The sequence below is a fragment of the Herpailurus yagouaroundi genome, unplaced genomic scaffold, assembly GCF_014898765.1.
Source record: "Herpailurus yagouaroundi ecotype Mexico unplaced genomic scaffold, PumYag 165, whole genome shotgun sequence".
NCBI classification, from domain to species: domain Eukaryota; kingdom Metazoa; phylum Chordata; class Mammalia; order Carnivora; family Felidae; genus Herpailurus; species Herpailurus yagouaroundi.
In genome coordinates, this window is record NW_024412406.1 from 6234073 (window position 1) to 6254118 (window position 20046).

The 20046-nt window shown below is 38.6% G+C and overlaps 1 protein-coding gene across 1 annotated transcript in view; it reads right to left on the minus strand.

Annotated features, from left to right (window-relative positions):
• STMN2 (stathmin 2) overlaps positions 1–20046 on the minus strand; it is a 47278-nt gene that overhangs the window by 11958 nt on the left and 15274 nt on the right. Inside the window, exons 2-3 of the mRNA XM_040487536.1 lie at positions 8453–8548; positions 6135–6307 (exon numbers count right to left, since the gene is read on the minus strand). Coding sequence (XP_040343470.1) covers positions 6135–6307; positions 8453–8548 — 269 coding nt within the window. The remainder of the gene's footprint in view (positions 1–6134; positions 6308–8452; positions 8549–20046) is intronic.

Consider the following 20046-nt stretch of genomic DNA (forward strand, 5'->3'; position numbering starts at 1 on the left):
ATGTCTTGTTAAAATATGATAATTGAGGGTCACCTGGATGGCTCCGTCGTTAAGCATCTGACTGTTGATTTCGACTTAGGGCATGATCTCACAGTTGGTGAGATCGAGTCCTGAGTGGAGCTCAGCATTGGCAGCACAGAGCCTGCTTGGTATTTTCTCTTCCCCCCCCCCCCCCCGCCCTGCCCCTTTCCTGCTTGTGCTCTCTCTCAAAATAAACAAACATTAAAAAATATCATAATTGAATATAATTGTGCAAAACAAAAGTGTGCAATATTCACTGTGTGTTGAAGTGAGAAGCATAATAAAACATTTTAAATGGTTAAAACCCAAGCCCTTTAGAATGAGCTCTTCTGCTAAAGCCTGGAATGCGTTTACTGTGGTTAACTCCTAGGAAAAGAACCATGGGGGTGCTCTTCACTGAGGGACAACACATGACACATGTGAGGGTTCTGTGGACCAAGTGTCACATCCTCCAAGGAGCAGATGTCTCCTGAATGCTGAATCACAAATAAGCCAGCACTTGAGTTTATAATCGTTGCTGTACAAACCACCCCCTCTTTTCCTGGATGTGACTGTAATTACCATATATAATGTGAGATGCCAACAAACAAGAAAGTTAAGTCTATCAGGTTTGGTGACTAATCATGGCCCAGTTTACACCATTTTATTTAAAAAAAAAAAAGCAATGCAGGGGTGCCTGGGTGGCTCAGTGGTTTAAGTGTCCAACTTCAGCTCATGTCATGATGTAATTAATGGCTTTGTGAGTCTGAGCCCCACATTAGGCTCCATGCTGACAGTGCAGAGCCTGCTTGGGATTCTCTCTCTCTCCCACCCCCCCACCCCCCACCCCGACCCTCCCCTACTTGCATGCTCTCTCTCTCAAAAATAAATAAATAAATAAATAAACAATGCATCTTTCTTTCAGAGGTTCAGGGACTTTGCAGTTGATTGTACCAATATCGTTAGTGTGTCAATTATCTCACTGAACTGTGAGTACTGTTTGTGTAGTACTCTTCTTAATTCAATCTGTTTTAGGGTGAGATTTTATTAATGTCATTAAAATTCTTAAATTGCCATCTTTTTTTCATAATACTTATTTTTTTCAAGCCACTGTTAGTTGGGCAGACCCATTTATATACCTGTCACCTGTCAAACTATTTCTCCTTTGTAACTTGATACATAATATTTTATAACATTTAAAAATGTTCAAGAAATGTATGGTAACATTTCAGTATCTTTTTTAGCAAGAAACTTCTTTTCTCTATATGATTCTGAGTTTGCTGGACTCTAGTTTCTGCAGGCAGGAACCAGCTGTGTTTTGCATAATAGCTGGTTGTCTCTCACAGTACTTGCCTGTGGCTTCATGTAGGATAGGTCTTTTAATTCTCATTGACCCATGGTCAATAACTCCATGACCCAGGTCCTATCATTAGGCTCATTTTACAGATGGGTAAAATAAGACATAGATGGACAGGTTAGGCACTTGTCCAAGGTCACACAGCTATTATGTGATAGAGCCAGACTTTGATTACAGGTATTGCCTTAAGCATGTTCTTAACCACTGTGCTTTAAAGATGCTCTTAGAAACTATTGCTTGGCTTAGATGACCATATAATTTATTGTCCAAACTGGGCACTTATGACATTGAAATGATAATGATGATATCAAAAAAAGGAATAAACAGGAGTTGTCCTGGGGCAATTGGGAAATGGTTAGCTTAGGTCTGCTGTTACTTGCTAAATGTATGTTGAATGAATAAATGGCGGGCGGGCTGGCTGGCTGGCTGACTAAAGTCTTTATATTGCTTCACCCTTGTGGGCCAGTTGTGGTATGGAAATTTTGATTTCAAAATGTGAGCTACAAGCTGACCTCACAATATAATATAGTCTCATGGAGGTGAAAGCTGATTCCCAGAGATAATCAAAGAGAGCAGTAAAAGCAGGAAAAAGGGCTATTTCTTGTATAACAAATTTCTTCTACCAGCAAATCAAAGGGGCATTAATTCTGGTTCAAAGAAGCCTGAGGGAGGGTTGTCCAACCCAGTAACCAGATGGTCAGTGCTGCGATAGTGTCAACAGATGGAGTGAGGGACTGGGGACACTGCCAAAACATTTGTCACCAAGTGAGTTTGGGCCCACGTGGAAATGACTTCGTGGCAGTCCTCCAGCTGTAAATCCAGAAGGACTCACACAGGCAACACAGCCTGGGTCACGAGTTCTCAGATGTGGTCCCTAAACTCCCAGAAGCAGGCCTTTCAATGGTACCAATGGAGGCGAGAGAAGCTCACAAACTTTTTTATGTTTTAAAAGCCTATCAGAAATCTTATTTTGCTTGTATGTCTCTGTCTATTTTTACATTTACTTTGAGTTAGAATTAAGTTAATTTAGTGAGAATATGCTTATTTTTATGATAATAAAAATATTAACTGGCGCTTATAGATTCCTTGGATTGTAACCACGACAAAGGAATTTATTAATACTATTTAATGTATTCATACTATTATACTATTATTATACTACTATTAATATTAATAGGATGTTTGATAGGCAGAATCTTTAAAAACTTGTAACTGTGAGAAAGGAAATGGATCCAGGGCAAAATGTTGCTGATCACTGGGCTCGGCTGAACATCTATTATTAGAAACTATTTTAAAAAATAGTAAAGTTGAAATTGAATAATTATCTGGTACCAATTTGAAAAAGTAAAGGCCTAAAATTCCTCCATCGTTCCCTAAAATTTTTCTGGTCTGATCATATGTCTCTGTGCTGTCCAACTCAGTAGCTACTAGTTACATATGGCTGTTTCACGTTTCTTTTTACTTTTAAAAATGCAACTGCTAGAAAAACTGAAAATACATATGTGCTCACATTGTATTTCTATCGGACAGCCCTATTCTATATAGCTGCAGACATTTATTTTTTTTCCATGTTGGCAGGGCTACAAGCTCACCGATTGTACAGTTATGAGCTAAATAGTTACTATAATTGTTATACTAACACTAAACGTTTACAGATAAAATTGTGGATATCTGCAATTTTGCTTATCTAAATTCTATTTCCCCTTCTCTGGATGAGAACATCTCAATTTGCTTTTAGGGGTCTATACCTCCACATTTCTCTGCAGAGATCTTACCTATTCGGGGAGCGCCTGGATGGCTCAGTCTGTTGGTTACGCTTCCAACTCTTGATTTAGATTCAGGTCTTGATTTCATGTTTCCCAGTTCATGAGATGGAGCCCTGTGACTGGTTCTGAGTTGACAGCATGGAGCCTTACTGGGATTCTCTCTCTCTCTCTCTCTCTCTCTGCCCCTCCCCCACGCATTCTCTCTCTCTCTCTCCCTCTCTCTCTCTCTCATAATAAATAAATACACATAAAAAAAAGAACTATTGAGGGGCGCCTGGGTGGCTCAGTCGTAAGCATCTGCTTTGGCTCAGGTCATGATCCCGTGGTTCACGGGTTCAAGCCCCGCATTGGGCTCTGGGTTGACAGCTCGGAGCCTGGAGACTGCTTCAGATTCTGTCTCCTTTCTCTCTCTACCCCTCCCCGACTTGTGCTCTGTCTCTCTCAAAAATAAACATTAAAAAAAAAAAAAGAACTATTGGGAAGGAAAAGCCCTCTTTCTGCCGGAGTTGCTAATTTTTGAGGAAAAGAAATGGGGACTGACAGTTGAAAACTAAACTTCCTTGGTATTGAAACCAATTAGATGCAGGAAGAGACAGATGACAGATATAAAAAGAAGGTTTTCTGACCTTATTGCTTGATCTGGATCCAGCTGTTTTTGAAGCTGTAACCATTCCTAGACTTTTTAGTCACATACCCACTTTGTATTCTAGCTAGTTGAATTGAGTTTTGGTTACATGCATGTCCTCACTAAGGTAATCACTGAGACATATGCACTGGCTGGAGGCTCTTTGAGGAGAATTAACAGTTCTTCTAATGAGCACTTATTAAGTCAGCACAACCCAACAGAATAAAATCAATTAATGATTTTTGTAAGTTGGCACTTTCTGTTAATTATATTTTCTCCTAATTAAAACCCTACTACAAGGACATAATCTATATAATGATTTTTGCCTTGAAATTTTAAGGGTTTTTAAAGGTTTTTTTAAGGGTTTCAAAAAACACTTTTCCTAGTGTCATAATGTTAGATAATATTTGTAAATGTCTTTTAGCCATGTGGCCGGTTTCTAGTTCCATTCAATTGTATAAACGTGTAATTGTTGATAATTTATCGTTGCCAGGGTGTAGGAATTTTACTGGAATCAGTCATTAGCTAACTCAGGGAGTTTTGTGAGAACAGCGAGTTAATTTTGATAATCTCTGTGTTGTTCTTTTCCTTTTAATAATATCCTTCAAATCAAACACATTACCTTAGAAACACCAGCAGCATTCTGAACCATGATCTCAAAGTTTCAATTGCAGCTCAGTCACTGACTTCCTACTCTAATCAGGTCACAGCATCTCTGTGTGGCAACCTAGGATCTGTACCTGGTGCCCATTACCACTAAGAGGACTTGAGCTGCTTTGATGCAACCCACTGTCACTGCTGGAGTTACTTAGAGCTGTTGGCAGCAAAGTCTTGATGGATTGTAAATGCAAGTTGAGTTAGCTTTACTATGAGAAGAAAGCTCTAAGTAACAACATTTGTTAAAGCAACTTCCTGTACACAGATTTGAGTTAGTAGCTCAGTTTCCTCCTTTTAAAATCCACCTCTATGACAACAGTAATTGACCAACTACAATAAATATACATGTAAAGAAATACTTGTCAGATGCTTGGAGAACCTCACTCTTCAGTGAAAACTGAAAATGTGATTAGGATGTTTTCTGACACAGGAAGATTTTTCAACTACAAAGGTCAGAACAGAATGTAATTTTTAGTTCAGAAAATGTAATCTGAGGACTTCTAATCTTTGGCTCTTTCTTCTTGATCTGAAGATACACATACTGTATCTGTTAACTGTACATACACATACATGTGTTTGGTTTTGTCCCGCTTTGACTGTTAGAGAATTCAGTTTTTAGGAGAAAGAGTATCTTTGTTTTCTTTGTAACTATCCAACATAGAGGTGTTGGATGTATTGGCTAACTTTTTATAGGCAATATACTAATAAAGTTATACATTATTATAAATGCGGACTGTCCATTCAAATAAGACTATGCATGGAGCATATTTTTAGTGACTACATGCTTCTAAAAATAAATGATGATAAAGTCAGTGGAAAATACAACGTAGGAATGAATTTCCTAAAAATAACTCCATTTGGGTTGATTAAGAGCATCTTGATGGGATGAACTCTAATAATCACATGGTTGGTACAGATGTGTTAAGACATAACTTCTATCTTTACGTGCAGAGTCCTTGGGATTTCTGAGTGCCCCTCCTTTTTAGTACCTTTGGCTTCTTAGTCACCTGATTGTGAAAAATTGGAGATTTGGAAAAAGAAAAGTGCTCTAATACAAAGGAGGGCTAATGGAAAAAAGGGAAAAAGATGCCATCAAGGCTTGGAACTGAGTAGAGGAGGATCCTAATAGATCCCAGAGAGGGTCCTGATCTTAGAAGCACAAACTTCAAGGGCAGGAAGTGAGGCCTTTAGGAGGACAGGGTCAAGCTCGGGGCCCCTATCCCGGGGTGAACAGCATCTGGGAAGAAATATTTCAGAAGATCTGGTGGTCTGTAGTTTCAAGGAAAACCATGTGTTCCAGTGGGGAAAGGACACAGACCCTGAGAAGGACGAATCACCACTCCTGCACCCCTCCCCACCTCCAAACACTGGAGTAAAGTTACTTAAGGCTGTGCTTTCTCAGTTATGCACCGTGTATTACAGCAGGGAGATTTTATGATAAGGGATCCAGGAGAGGGAGAAAGGTACTTTTAGTGTCTAAGGGCTTTGGCTTTAACTAGCCTAAAAGCAGCAATGTTTACTTGAACTAGCCCGGCTCTGTGTCTGTTGAAGACCTACACGTGTCGGGGATGTTGCAGGTGTAGAGGTGGCTGTCTCCTGGAACCTCTGCCAGCATGTGTGTGCGTGGAGGGGGAGTGTGTGGAGAGGAGATGGAGGGAGGGAGGGAAAAGAGGAGGGAAGGGAAGAAAACGAGTAAAGACAGAATTTAAAAATGTATGGAAAAAGTTACCTTTCTTCTTTCCTCTGCAGCCTCCAGTTTTTTCTGGATCTCCTCCAGAGACAGGTCTTTCTTCTTTGGAGAAGCTAAAGTTCGTGGGGCTTCTGAGATAGGAGATGGTGGTTTTAGGATCAGCTCAAAAGCCTGGCCAGAGGCACGTTTGTTGATTTGCTTCACTTCCATATCTGAGAAATGAATTATTTGAGAATGTTAACATACATACAGAGTGTGAAGCATGTGTTTATTTAAGTAATTTGAATTCAGGCAATTGAAAGTAGCGTTCTTATTCTAGCAAATAGCAAAATGCTGCATGGGATTATTTGCTCTACATTGTTCTGAACATATTAGACGTCTTTCATTAGTATAAGGACAGATATATTTTAACAGAATAAATATTTAGTGTTGAGAAATTCAACAGCATCCATAGGGAGTTGAATAATGGTAGGCATACTTAGGAAAAAATAGCCTGAATTGATTCTAAGCTAAACTTTATTTTTCTCTTGAATAAACATGAACTTCACATGAAAATAAAGTGGTACAGATTTAGATTTATTTTTTGAAAATTACCATGGCTGGAGCATTTTTCAGGCTAAATGATGAAGAAAAAGGTTAACAAAGATTTATTGGAAATTTGAAATTCTCTAGGACGCAGTGCACGAACAATGTTGAATTACCTATTTAGCTTCTGAGACTCAACTTATACATAACTTCTGACTTTCTACTTCCGCCGGCTTCAATCCCTAAAGCTGCAGCAATTGTCATTGTCACTGTCTTTCCTGTCTTACTGGTGCACTTCCTGTAACCTCTGGGTCAGCACACTTAACCACACTGTGTTCTGCTTACTGATTATTTGTATGTTGTACGTATGTCTCTTCTTCCAGGCTTTAAGTTCCTCCAAGGACAGGCCTGTTCTGTACTTATCTTTGGAGCCTCTGTGACAATACGTAGTGAGATATTAGAATCTCAGAATAAACATGGCTGGATTACTGGTCACTGGTGTCCAGCAGAGTAAGAATCTCCCTGGTTTATTTGTTGGCTCAATGAACTTACACAAAGCAGACACTGGGCTTGCGTTCTAATGAAAGTTTTGGTTGGCAACTAAAACCTTTTCACATGAAGGACATCTCCTTATGAAATTGCTAATTGTTATGTTGATGATTGCATTTATGACACGTGTGCTGTGATAGAATAACTTTGGGAGGAGAAAGCCCGAGTCCTAGAACAGGCTGTAAAGGCACAGAAGGGGTTAACTGCTACAAATGCCTTCAGCTTATCTTCAATGTATGTGTTTCCACATATGGAAAAGAAAAACGATCGGTCCACAGGTAGTTAAATATACCTCAGCTCCATCTGCTACACACATAACGGTATCAAACCATTGGATTAAGTTGACTGAACTAAGTGAGGATGATATTGTTTGGTCGTGATAGCTACTATTTTTGAGTGCTTACCAGAGATCAGGCTTGGTGCCTAAGCATCTGACTTGAATTTGACCACTTAAACCCTACAACAACTGCGGGAGGAAAATACTAGAGACAAGTAAACCTCAGAAAAATCAAAGTAACTTGCCTGAGGTCAGGCAGATAGTGGCAGAGCCAGGAGGAAAACCGCACTAAATAGAATGAATTTGGATAAATCAAACTGAAAATGTTGCACTACAAATGAAGTTCGTAGTCATGCCAATGCTTTAGGCTTTTCTTTTAAAATTCTCGTTATCTGGGGCTTTAGTCCTAGGTCACATTTATCATGGAAACTTGTCAGCTTGTGGACATGCATGCACAAAATATGCACACTTTACGAAGACAGTGATAAGGGGAAAACAGTGGTGGTTGTTGATTTTTACTCTTGAAGTTTCCTTAGTATAAAGCATTTTCTTGCAAATTACGACCCGGCCTCACTAAAGCTCAGCATATTATATTATTTGCAAAGAAAAGTTTTGAACATGCTGTGGGTCTTGCTATGCTGCTAACAACAATCTAGTCATGTGTCTTAAGAGACATTAATGTGCTGGTGTTAGCATCAAATTCAAACTGTTTCAGGGGCGTCTGGCTGACTGAGTTAGTGCAGCGTGTGACCCTTGATCTCCGGGTTGTGAGTTTGAGTCCCAAGTTGGGAGTAGAATTTACTTAAAAAAAAAAAAAAAAAAGCCCCTCAAGCTGTTTCAAGCAATAGGCAATTAATGAGACCTAATAGCTAGACACAACAAGTCAATAGTGAGATCTACAAAATATCGATTTAATTATACCAGGAGCTGTGAGAGAGAAACAAAGGTATCCAAGCTTTTCCAAATGACGTTGTTAGCAGGAGCATTTCTGTTGCAGGGAACTCACCATCGTAGGTGTAGATGTTGATGTTGCGAGGTTCCGGGTAAAAGCAAGAGCAGATCAGTGACAGCATGGACAGTTCCTTCATTTTTTCCTTGTAGGCTACAACGAGAGGCTCAAGATTAGTGTCTTTCATTTCCTGAATTGCCTCTTAATGCTTCTTTTAGCCCAAATAATATTACAGCCTCCTGCAGAATGAATATTGCCAGGGACCCCACTCCGCAAAAAGAAAGACTGAAATGGGACTTTCAAGTGTGTATTCCTTATTACAGAGGGCATAAATTACATGTTATAGCAGGTTAACTATAAAGTGAGAGAAAGGAAGTTAGAGAAAGAAAGGAAAGTAGAAGGAATTGAGATCCAGCAGGACAGGGAGGAGAGACAGAAAAGCCATGGAAGAAGCAAAAACAGACAAAGTTAGCAGAGAGATAGGTCTGTTCTAGCACAAATGTAGGCAGGTCTACTGTATATACAAGTATGACTCAGGAGGGGTCCTTTGCCGCTTCGGCCTCAGTGGCCACGTATTCAGCTGGGGATAGGCAGAGAACCCATCAGGAGGGTTATTAAGCAGATACATCCTCCAAGGACCTGTGTTGCTGCTTTCTCTTCATCCCCAAGTGCACTTTCTTGCAGCAACTTCTTTCCACACACACCATAAACCTAGATCTGAGATCTGATGAGGCTCCCCTGTCCTCTGTATAACCCAGCTTGGGCACCCACCTTGCCAAGCAGGCGCAGGAATTCAGCGAGTGATTCCCTTCCTCCTTCCCTCCCAGGATGAACGACAACCAGATGGGGATAAGGAGGTGGGGACTTCTCACTATTGTTGATTATCAATAAGTTAAGAAAATGAAAGAAAAATGAAGGTATACTGTGCACTAACTTGTGAAAATGTATAAACAAAGGGCGATGGTCTAACATGTTGAGTCTCATAGGTAACATTCACCTCGTGGGAGGGGCTTCTGATCATTACAGCAACCCAAGGGAGGGCGAGTACCTTGGGGAGATGGGAATTCCCGGAAGGCTAATTTGGGCATTATTGACAAGTGCATCTTTTGTTGGCTAAGAGGAAACAGATTCAACACCCAGATGCTTTAGAACTACAGAATGCTACATTAGGAGGGTCCTAAAAGATCATTTAGCGAACTGTCCACCCACGCCACCAACAATTTTGCAAATAACACTGGCCCACAGAGGATAAAGTCATATGCGGCCTCCAGATAAAAATGCAGGAAATGAATCAATGTCAAGTTCGCCAAGATGCCTTTTTCGACCTCTCTTTTTGGGAGGAGATTCAATGTGCCAAGAGGGCTGCAAATATTCGCACATCTTTGAACCATATGCAAAGATCAAATATTGTCATACTGTGTATATGGTTCAACCTACCACATCCAGAGGGTCTCTTTAAGAGAATTTCCCTCCTTATTTAGCTGATTTCCTTTAAAATAAGCAACACAATTTGCCCTTTGCCATAACAGTCCTGACACCCACTCTGAGAGATTTTATCAGATGCCTTTGGAACTTTAGAAGGCAAAAACTATGTTTCTTCATCTTTTTTGTCTATTTAGTTAATGAAATTATGTCACTTATGAAGGTCCAAGCAGGTCTTTACATGGATGCTCAGTGTACCCCACAGTTTCTTTTGGATAGAAACATTTGATGATTTAATACATTCAATTCCATGAAGAATAAAACCCAAACCAGCAAGTTTTCATAGGCTGTGCCTTTTTGTAAGATAAAGCAATATGGCATCGAGAGTAATTTGCAAAATTAAGCTCATATTAGGAGCATATGTTAAAGATACCAACTTTATTAGGGAGGGCCAACCAAAGAATAGAAATAAAATAAAAGATTTTCCTTCTCATAGAGTAGTAACTGATTAAAGCTATAGGAGAATAGGAATTCCCACTGAAAAAAAATACTCCTCAATAACTGTCTTCAGTTTCTTGTGAACAAAATTCAATAATTTTCAGTAAAGCCACTGCTCTCTTAAGCTTGATAATTTAATAAAGGCAGGGGATATAAAAGTTGTCAGGGGCCAATACTTTAAAGCCCTATGTGTAATGTATGATAACCATGATTGATAAAAAGTTTCTTCTTTCCTCTGCTACGTGATCTGGGGACAAAACCCCATTGACCTTTGTGGGTGATTACTTAAGAGACTCTTTACATAAGTTCTTTTATTTTGAGAGAGACAGAGAGAGTGAGCAGGGGAGGGACAGAGACAGAGGGAAAGAGAATCCCAAGCAGGCTCTGTGCTGAGCCTGATGTGAGGCTCAATCTCATGAACCCAGAGATCATGACCCGAGCCAAAATCAAGAGTGGGATGCTTAACAGACTGAGCCACCCAGGCGCTCCTTTACATTGTATTTATTGCTGGTTTGGATTTATTCTTTACTCTACATGGCATGAACCTACCCAGTAGCAGCCATTGCTTAGATTCTCACTCATATAGTTGCTCTGAATCCTAGGGAGCTGCTTAAAACCAGTTGCAGCTACAACCCAAACAACTCTTGACTGTTGCTCTGCAGTAAAGGCAGAAGTTTCCTCTTCACTGGGTGCAGTTTCCCAAACTTTCCCCCAGGTGGCATTGCCCTTCCTAATCCTCTCCTCTCATCTAAATTCTTGCCAAAGTTTCAATCCCAATTCAGATCTTCCCTCCCAGCGTTTCCCTCGCTCGGGGGGTGCTACCCACATTGATCTCCTATTGCCTTTAGTTGGCTGTACTTGATTATATACTGTTTTACGTGATTCTATATTGTCTAGGGTCATTCACTACTACTTTTTGATGTGTAATTTTTGTTTACAGAACTATAGGTTCTTAGAGGGCAAATGCTACATTTTACTTATGTATGAAAAATTTCACAGCACAGGTCTGGATGGAACAGAAAGCAATTGTTTAAAAAAAAGAAAGCTATTGTTTTTATTTTTAAAAAAATGTTTATTTATTTTTGAGAGACCCAGAGAGAGAGACAGGGCATGAGAGGGGGAGGGGCAGAGAGAGAGGGAGAGAAAGAATCCAAAGCAGGCTCCAGGCTCCGAGCTGTCTGCACAGAGCCCGATGCGGGACTCAAACCCACGAACCATGAGATCATGACCTGAGCCGAAGTCGGACACTTAATTGACTGAACCACCCAGGCGCTCCCAGAAAGCTATTTCTTAATAAATAGTGTTGGCTATTGCTTATTGATTTTAAGTCGATCTCTCCATTAACAAGCATTTATGGTCACCATTGATGACCATAAATCATCAGGAGTTTCTGTGAGGCATTATGGAATCACAAAGAGATATAATAGTATCCTCATTCTCAAGAAGCTTTTGCATCTGGGAAGTGGGGTATCTGGATATAAAAATATGGAGTGTATGGATAAAAACAGAGATCATGGGGAAAATAGGGTGTGGGGGGAGGCACAGGTGATTTGTATTAGAAATTCAGAAGAATCTCAAAGCCCTGGTGCCATGGGGAGAGTGGCAGGAAATGGATTTACAGTTAGGATTACCGGATTTCTCAAGTAAAAATACAGGAAGCCCAGTTAAGTTTTAATCCAAAAATTGCATGGGACACACTAAAAACCATTCCTTGCTTTTTCTGGAATTCAAATTTAATTGGGTGACTTGTATTTTATACAGCAACCACAGCAAAAGGACCTGGATTGTAAGGACTGAACAGTGTTGAGGAAAGCAAGGGAGGGAGGTGACTTAAAATATGTTCACATTAAAGCAAACACAGTTATATTTTTTAACTAGAACGTCAGAATATCATGAATTTTAAACAGGTTACTTAAAAGAAATTTAAGCTCAAGCATCAGGTTTGAGTCCACTCTTAGGAATATTTTTTGTGGGGAAGTTTGAGAGGCACGGAGATGAAAATGAGTGAGTTAGCTGGAAGTCCTGGTTGAAGCCATTAAAAATCTCTTCTTTCACTCTTAGAATTTGGCCATCACAATGATCTTAGCAATAGGGAGCCATTGAACATTTTGAAAGGGAGGGTGACCTGATGAAAGCGTCTTACTAGATTTATCTAGCCATTTTATACAGGAAAGATCTGTTACCAAGGGATACACTTAAGATACAACTGAGTGAAGTTCAGCAGGAAATGTGGCGTGGCTTAAGAAAACAGTAGGAAATGGCAACGGAAAAAGAAAGGGAAGATCCAAGAGACTTTAGGAAAGAAGAATGGACAGTAAATAATAACTGTATTTGGAACCAAGGGTAGAGGGAAGAGAGCAAGAAATCCTTGTGGTTGGGTGGTCGGGGAAGCTTTCCAAGTGTCACTAAAACTGAGCCCAGTAAAATGAGTTGGCCTAGCAGAATATAGAGTGTGGGTTGAAATATATGTAATTTGGATAACCGTCTTTTACCAACAATGAAAAATCCCAAGCAAATGCGAAGGCTATTAGAAATGTGCTAATAACATTTCACTATTGATATTTCATACTTAAAAAAAATTTTTTTTTAACATTTATTTATTTTTGGGACAGAGAGAGACAGAGCATGAATGGGGGAGGGGCAGAGAGAGAGGGAGACACAGAATTGGAAACAGGCTCCAGGCTCTGAGCCATCAGCCCAGAGCCCGACGCGGGGCTCGAACTCACGGACCGCGAGATCGTGACCTGGCTGAAGTCGGATGCTTAACCGACTGCGCCACCCAGGCGCCCCTGATATTTCATACTTTAAATTGATATGGAACTCGGCATATATTAATTTTTTCACTACATCCCAACACGAAGTAGAATTGTAAGCATGTTTGTAAGGATGTGGGAGGCAACAGGTAATTCCATATAATTTTTCTCATAGTTGGTCGCATTTGCTATTAACTATTAATGTGTGCAAGTTTGTGCATTTGTCTAGTGAATTCATTTAAAATGTAACCCATATGATGTATAACGGTTCTATTGCAATATCCATGTGACCTAATGATTTTTGAACATTGTTTTCCATTCTTCCAAATGGCTACAAGGAACTGTGAATAATGGTAACAGCTGCTGTTTATTGAGCACAAACAATATATCAGGCTCTGGGCTAAGATATTTGCATGAATTTTCTCATTCAATCATCTGAATAATGCTATGAGAAGGTATTATAATTAGACTAGACTTACAGATGAAAGAAAAAGATGCAGAGAAGTGGAGTAACTTGCCCAACATCCAACTGATCATAAAGCGTGGAGTTCAGTTTGAATGTAGGTCTGTCTGACTCTATGTGTCCTGCTTTTAATGCTCTTTACTTCCTCCAACAATTTGTTCAGACGCGTTACACACATCTTGGCCATCTACAAATTGTGCTTGACAAGAAAATGATGTATATTACTACTACCCACTTTTAAAATAAAGAATCCAAGATTTTTTTCTCTTCCCATTTTTCTTTGGCATTTATTCTTTAATTAATTCCCACGTGTGACTTATTGACTCCATGACTATAAATTCAGGATAGAGATTTACAGAAAGAAAGTATAACTTTTTCTCACTTGTGTGTTTTGCTTGGATAGTAAATGTTGGTGCAGAGATGGCTAGAAAACTCAGGAACAGTTTCTCAAAAGGATCTCTGAGTGTATATATTCTTATACGACTGAATATATCTTTAACATTCGTATCACAGCTAATGAGGCAAGTGGAGCAAGTGGTAGTTACCTAGGTATTTTAAGGAAAAAGCTCCTTTGAATATTTTTTTAAATATAATTTATTGTCAAGTTAGCTAACATACAGTGTATATAGTGTGCTCTTGGCTTTGGGAGTAGATTCCCATGATTCAGTTATTGAATATTTTAAGAGTGATTTATTTTGGCAGACAACTACCAAGTTTTCTCTATTTTTTCTTTTTCCTTTGTGTATGTGTGTATGTGAATCTGAAGAGTATTTTTTCCTTTGAGGAACAAAGAGCATCAAGGAGAACAATATGATCAATACTAGAGATTTCATGGTCAGATTAGATCTTGGATTAGATTAGATTAAAGCAGCAGAAAGGTTATGTTTATTTAGTGAAATATGAAATAGACAAACACACATATATAATTATTTCCCTACTCTTCTAAATACATAATCTTTACATAGATCAGAATCAGTAAGCTTCCAGCTCTGTTTCTGGTACCTTTCTTTTCCAGGTCATAAATTAAACTCTTCATCCTCCTTTTAACTTGATTTTGACCATATCGTGTGTGTGTGTGTGTGTGTGTGTGTGTGTGTATTGCATTTGGTAGTTCGATTGCTTTGGGATCCTAGAGACTGAGGTCAGATTATTTTTTAAAAGTCAAATCTGTCATCCCATTTAGAAATACTTTTGGGAACTCTACCACTGTGATTTGCTTCTTGAAAGATGAAACAGACTAAAAGGACTTTATTTAAAACACTTGTATATAGTACATTAGCTTGAATTTGGACCTTAAAAAAAGGTTGATGAATATGGTTGATGAAAATGTAATTTAAGATTCAACATTTAAATGAAAAAATAAATCTCACATTTTTGAAGATCTATTTTAACATCCCAGAAGATCACTGATATGAGATAATGTTCTAGATATTTCTGCTATGATGATGTAATGCTAATTGGCTTGGTACAGAAATGGATTCAGTCTATATTCATTCTACCTACCGCTCCCCCACCCCCCAAATTATGGCTTCCTAAGATATAATGACCAAGGAGGGTTTGAAAGATTAATGTTTGATCAGCTGATACAGCATACTTTTTCTGCAGGAATAGGTATCAAATCAAATTAGGGGACATTTAAGGTCAAAGCTGTACAACCCATCACTGGGCTGTACAGAAACATAGGAGGTTCTTAAATTTCAATTCAGTTGATTCTTGGCAAAACAATTGTGACAAGGAAAAGAAATTGGAAGACATGAATCAGTCCTTGTGATCAAGACTGTAATAAGAGCAGTAAATTGTACCAATCTGAGACCTTACCTTACCCTCATTCCAGTTACAGCTCTGGCTGAGTTTAATAAGAATCCTACTTATCGTGCAGGGTTTGGTCCTTTTTTTTCCTCTCTCTAATGAAAGAAATTCTTATAGTGCTACATGGAGATAAAACTACACTGGTTTATAGGAGTAATGAAAGCACTTTATTCTGTTTATATTTCAAGACTTTCTTACCAAGCTAATTTTGAGTACTAAAAGATATATTTTTTAAGCCCTCAACATGGCCAGGTTATATGAATAAGCTTAAAATGATAGCTCGATTGATTGGCACTTAAATGACAGAAAGCCATCTCAGACACTCAGGAGAGTTGGTCCATCTGGCTAAGTACAGTTCTCACATAGGAATGACTCTTCCCTGCCCTGTAGTCTCCTGAGCCGGATGCAGCTGTCATTTGAGGCTGCCATGACCTGAATTGTGTCTCCATAATTGCTTAATGTGGCACCTAAGTAATTTAAATCACTCCCCATTACTTCTTAATATTTTTGGTGGAAGACTAGAAAAACATTTTCATTCATTTCTAATTCAGCAAAGATCACAGTGCCTATGCAGACTAATTATTGCATTTGTGGGCTCAATTTCTAGAATAAATAATGTTTTGGTTATCAATGATAAGGATGTTAGCTTCCTTCTTCACTTTGTTGTAATGTGTGACCTTTCTCCAGAAAAAGAAGTCCTTGCTTCTATTTCATATGGATTTAGAATGAAGTCCATGACTTGTGTCTTTGCATTGAATAAAGTGGTACAAAACTACAAATACAGTAAATTACTTATTATGTTCTCAGTGAAAGCAAGAACTTTCAGAAATGGAAAAATGCAAATCTGTTATCACAACTGCAAAAAAAAAAAAACCCACAAAAAACCTGTCATATAAGATTCAGATGACTTTACCTCTGTTAATGGGCCAGTTGGCTTTCCCCTCGAATGGACCAGTGGTTTACATAAATGAGGACACAGAAAATGAATTCAAAGGAAATCCTATATATCAGTCACAAGACGGGGTTGTTCATCTTCATATATTGGAATACGTTAATTTATATAAAACACTGTATGAAAACACAGTAGGATTAAGCAGAGACTCAACAGCAATTTGTGTGACAAGCCCTATAAATTAATCTTGATTTAATTCTTCTCTCAGTCTGAAAACTTGCTAAAAGATGAAAGCGTATTTCTTGAAGAGTTTCTATGTAAACTTGTACTTTCTTGGAATAGTGTGAAGTTTCTCTGCATTTGAAAAGCTCCCTATTGCAGTTTTATTTCTGAGTATGTCTTACAAAATACATAGTACTGAGAATAGTTACTAGCATCAACTGAGAATAAAAGTTATTTTAGCTTGGTGTTATTGCCACATAATATTTCTTAAGGTTTCGCTGGATAGAATCCTTATCTGGATAGTATACAATCTATACTTTATACTAGTATTCCTAAATGTTTTCGTAGGAAATGAATGGCACATAAATAACTAACAGAAAGTAACCATTTCAGGCAAAGTCCACAAAAATCTCATGTAGGAAGAGCAGTCGTTTTGCTTGCTTCCAAAAATGTAATGAGAATTCCAGGGTCTCATTTAATGAAATTTTGTAAAATGCAACAGTATGTGCCTCAGGTTTAGAACTACCTGATATTAAAAAAAAATTATTATAGTGATATTATTCTTGGGTGCCTCTGGGAATTTGTGAGAGTAACAGAGCCTTTGAGATGAAAACGAAGCATCTTAATGTTACAGTTTCCACAGCATGATGATCTTCAGTCCCCTTTTCCAAGGCAGCCAAATAGCATGGAAGAAACCGTTCAGGTTAATCTAGCTGTGTGATGAAAATGGCTTTTTCGTTTTGGAAATTGAATGCTACTTCCTCAAGTTCTGCCACGTAAAGGCTCATTTTCTGAAATAGGATTCATCAGATTGTATACTAGAACTTGAATTAGTAATAATTTTCTGCAGGGCACGTAAAGCAACATACAAAGCAAGTACATAGGTGTCTGAAGCCTCTGCAATGCACAGTCAGTTTGTGTCACCACTGCTACAAACAGGATTAAAATGTAAAAGACAACTTAGTCTAATGCAATTGGAATCACCAGCCACAGAATTTTAGAACTGGAAGGAAGCCTTGAAATCATTGAAATCATCTAATCATTTTTGTTTGTTTTTGAGGGAGGGAGGGAGGGAGGGAAAGAGAGAGAGAGAGAGAGAACATAGCTGAAGGGCAGAGAAAGAGGGAGAGAGAATTCCAAGCAGGCTCCATGTCAGTACAGAGCCTGATGCAGGGATTGATCTCACAAGTGTTAAGCTCATGGCCTGAGCAAATATCAAGAGTTGGAGGCTTAACTGACTGAGCCACCACGTGCTCCTAAATCATTTAATGTTATTCTCATTTCTAATGAGATCTAACCAGATCTAATAACCTTTATTTCTTTGAAGGTCCCCTGTGGGGGTGAGAGATGGTGGGGCGATGTTGGTGGCAGGGACAGAATGGAAAACAGAGGTGGGAAAGGGGTGTCATAAATGGAAGTGATGGTGGACTTTACAAAAAAATCAGTGTCTTTCTTTAAAAAGCATTTATTTTGCATTGTGGCAGTTCCTAGTTCTCCACTCTAACCCCTGCCCCTCACCCCAGACTTGGGAAATCTTTAATCTCCTCTTTCAGAGCACTTGGGAACAGCCCTTCAAAGATGGCCACACAATTTAGCTTCTCTTGGGAAGCAAATTTCACTTCATGTGAAGACGACAGCCTCAGGTACGGACACAAAGTTCTTGGGATGTATGGTACTTGTTGCAATAGGTGTACTGTTATTACTTCTGGAGTTCCTTCCAGTTACAAAATTGTCAGGAACAATGGATTGTCCTTTTACTCTAAAAAATTATGAAATGGATTGAGACTCTTTCAAGTGAAACTATGATCTTGTGTAGTGACACAAATCTGAACTAATCCCATGTGAGAGCTAGGAAAATAAGCATTGACATGGTGACTGCATCACAGGGCCTTTACGATCTTCTTAGAACTTCAGGTTTTTTAAGACCTTGAGCAAGTCCTTTAAGCAATTTGGACCTTTTCCGCATCTACAATTAATAGCTCTAAGCTCTGGAATTTTTGGATTCTACGAATTTAGCAAATTTTGTCTTTAAATAGAGTAACTTTCTCATTACATACAGATTCATCTTTTTTTTTTGCATTTTCTGCAGTAAGCATTTTCTGTACTGATGTTTTTTAAACAGATTATTTTAAGGTATTACATTTTAAAGAAAAGGAAAACTTGCTCTTGATATTTCTACTTTGCAAAATTTTTCCTTTTTTCAAATTTTGGCATTTCATAATAAATATTTATATTACATAAAATAGTATAACATAGAACACGCTTCATAAAGCAATTCATGTTTTAAGTTTCAAACTCTCAAACCATTAGGGAAAATTTCACTTTTCCACATACTACAAGATTCAGTTTGGCTTTCAATATGTATAACATTAGCCAGAATAAATGGTGCACACAAGCTAAACTTTTTGGATACCAGCTAGAACTCCTTTTGAATTCGTAACACTCATCTTAAGATGTTAAGAAGATTACATGTTGCTATACTGATTGAATGAGATTGGAATAACTTATGCAGTTATTTATTTATTTATGGCAGAAAATACCACATGATTTGGTGATAAATACTAAAAAACTGAAGGTGAAAAGGGAATCAAGTGTTTGGTCTGTATAGACAAATGTGGATTGGATTTTGGCATAAGTTGCTGATGTTATTTTGAAAATCACAACGTGGTGATACATAATATGCAAAGGCATCATGTTGATTTTATTTGATGGTTTATTTTCTATAGACTTATTCTGCCTGAACATTATTCATAAAAGAGTAGACTTGTGGTTGGGAATATTGCTCACATCTTCAAAACACTTGCCAAGTAATAATACAGCAGGACAGATCTGTGTCCTAGGATGTGGTGCCAATTCAGAAATGTCTCCAACAGTTGTGACTCATGCAATTCTGTAAGGCTGGGTTTGTACCTTCCTAAAAACAGAAGTGAATCAAGCCTAATGGTTTCCATCTCTAGGGCCTTTGAGTTTCTTCTTTCAAAGACAATCATTCTCCTGTCTTGTTTCACAGAGGTTGGCCCTTATTTGCCTGTTTGTTTGCTGCTAATTATTTCTTACCAACTATATTTAAATTTTTTTGAGGATGAGGGAAGGTGTCTCATTTAATGTTTTCTGTATTCCACCCCCCCGCCACCATGTAGGAGTACATACAGCTGTTAGAAGGTGGGCTGTAAACACTTATCATTTAACGTTTTCTGTATTTCCCCCCACATGTAACAGTGCATATAGCTGTTAGAAGGTGGGCTGTAAACACTTATCATTTAATGTTTTCTGTATTTCCCCCCACATGTAGGAGTGCATATAGCTGTTAGAAGATGGGCTGTAAACACTTATCCATGGGTTGCTGAGCAGGGTGGGGCTGTTCATCAGCTGCAAAGGATACTTGAATCAGTCAGTGGCCCAGCTGGCTTTCCCACTGAAACCAGGTATAGAGTGGGAGTTAAGAGCCCAGATGTTAGAGCCACACTGAGCTCAACTGTTCTCCCCACTAAATTCATTAGCTTCATTTTCTGCTACAGACTGGTGTTTCTGCATACTTGAAGTTGGTTGCTTTTCTCCCTACAGCCCTAGCTATAGCTATGTGGATAGTTTC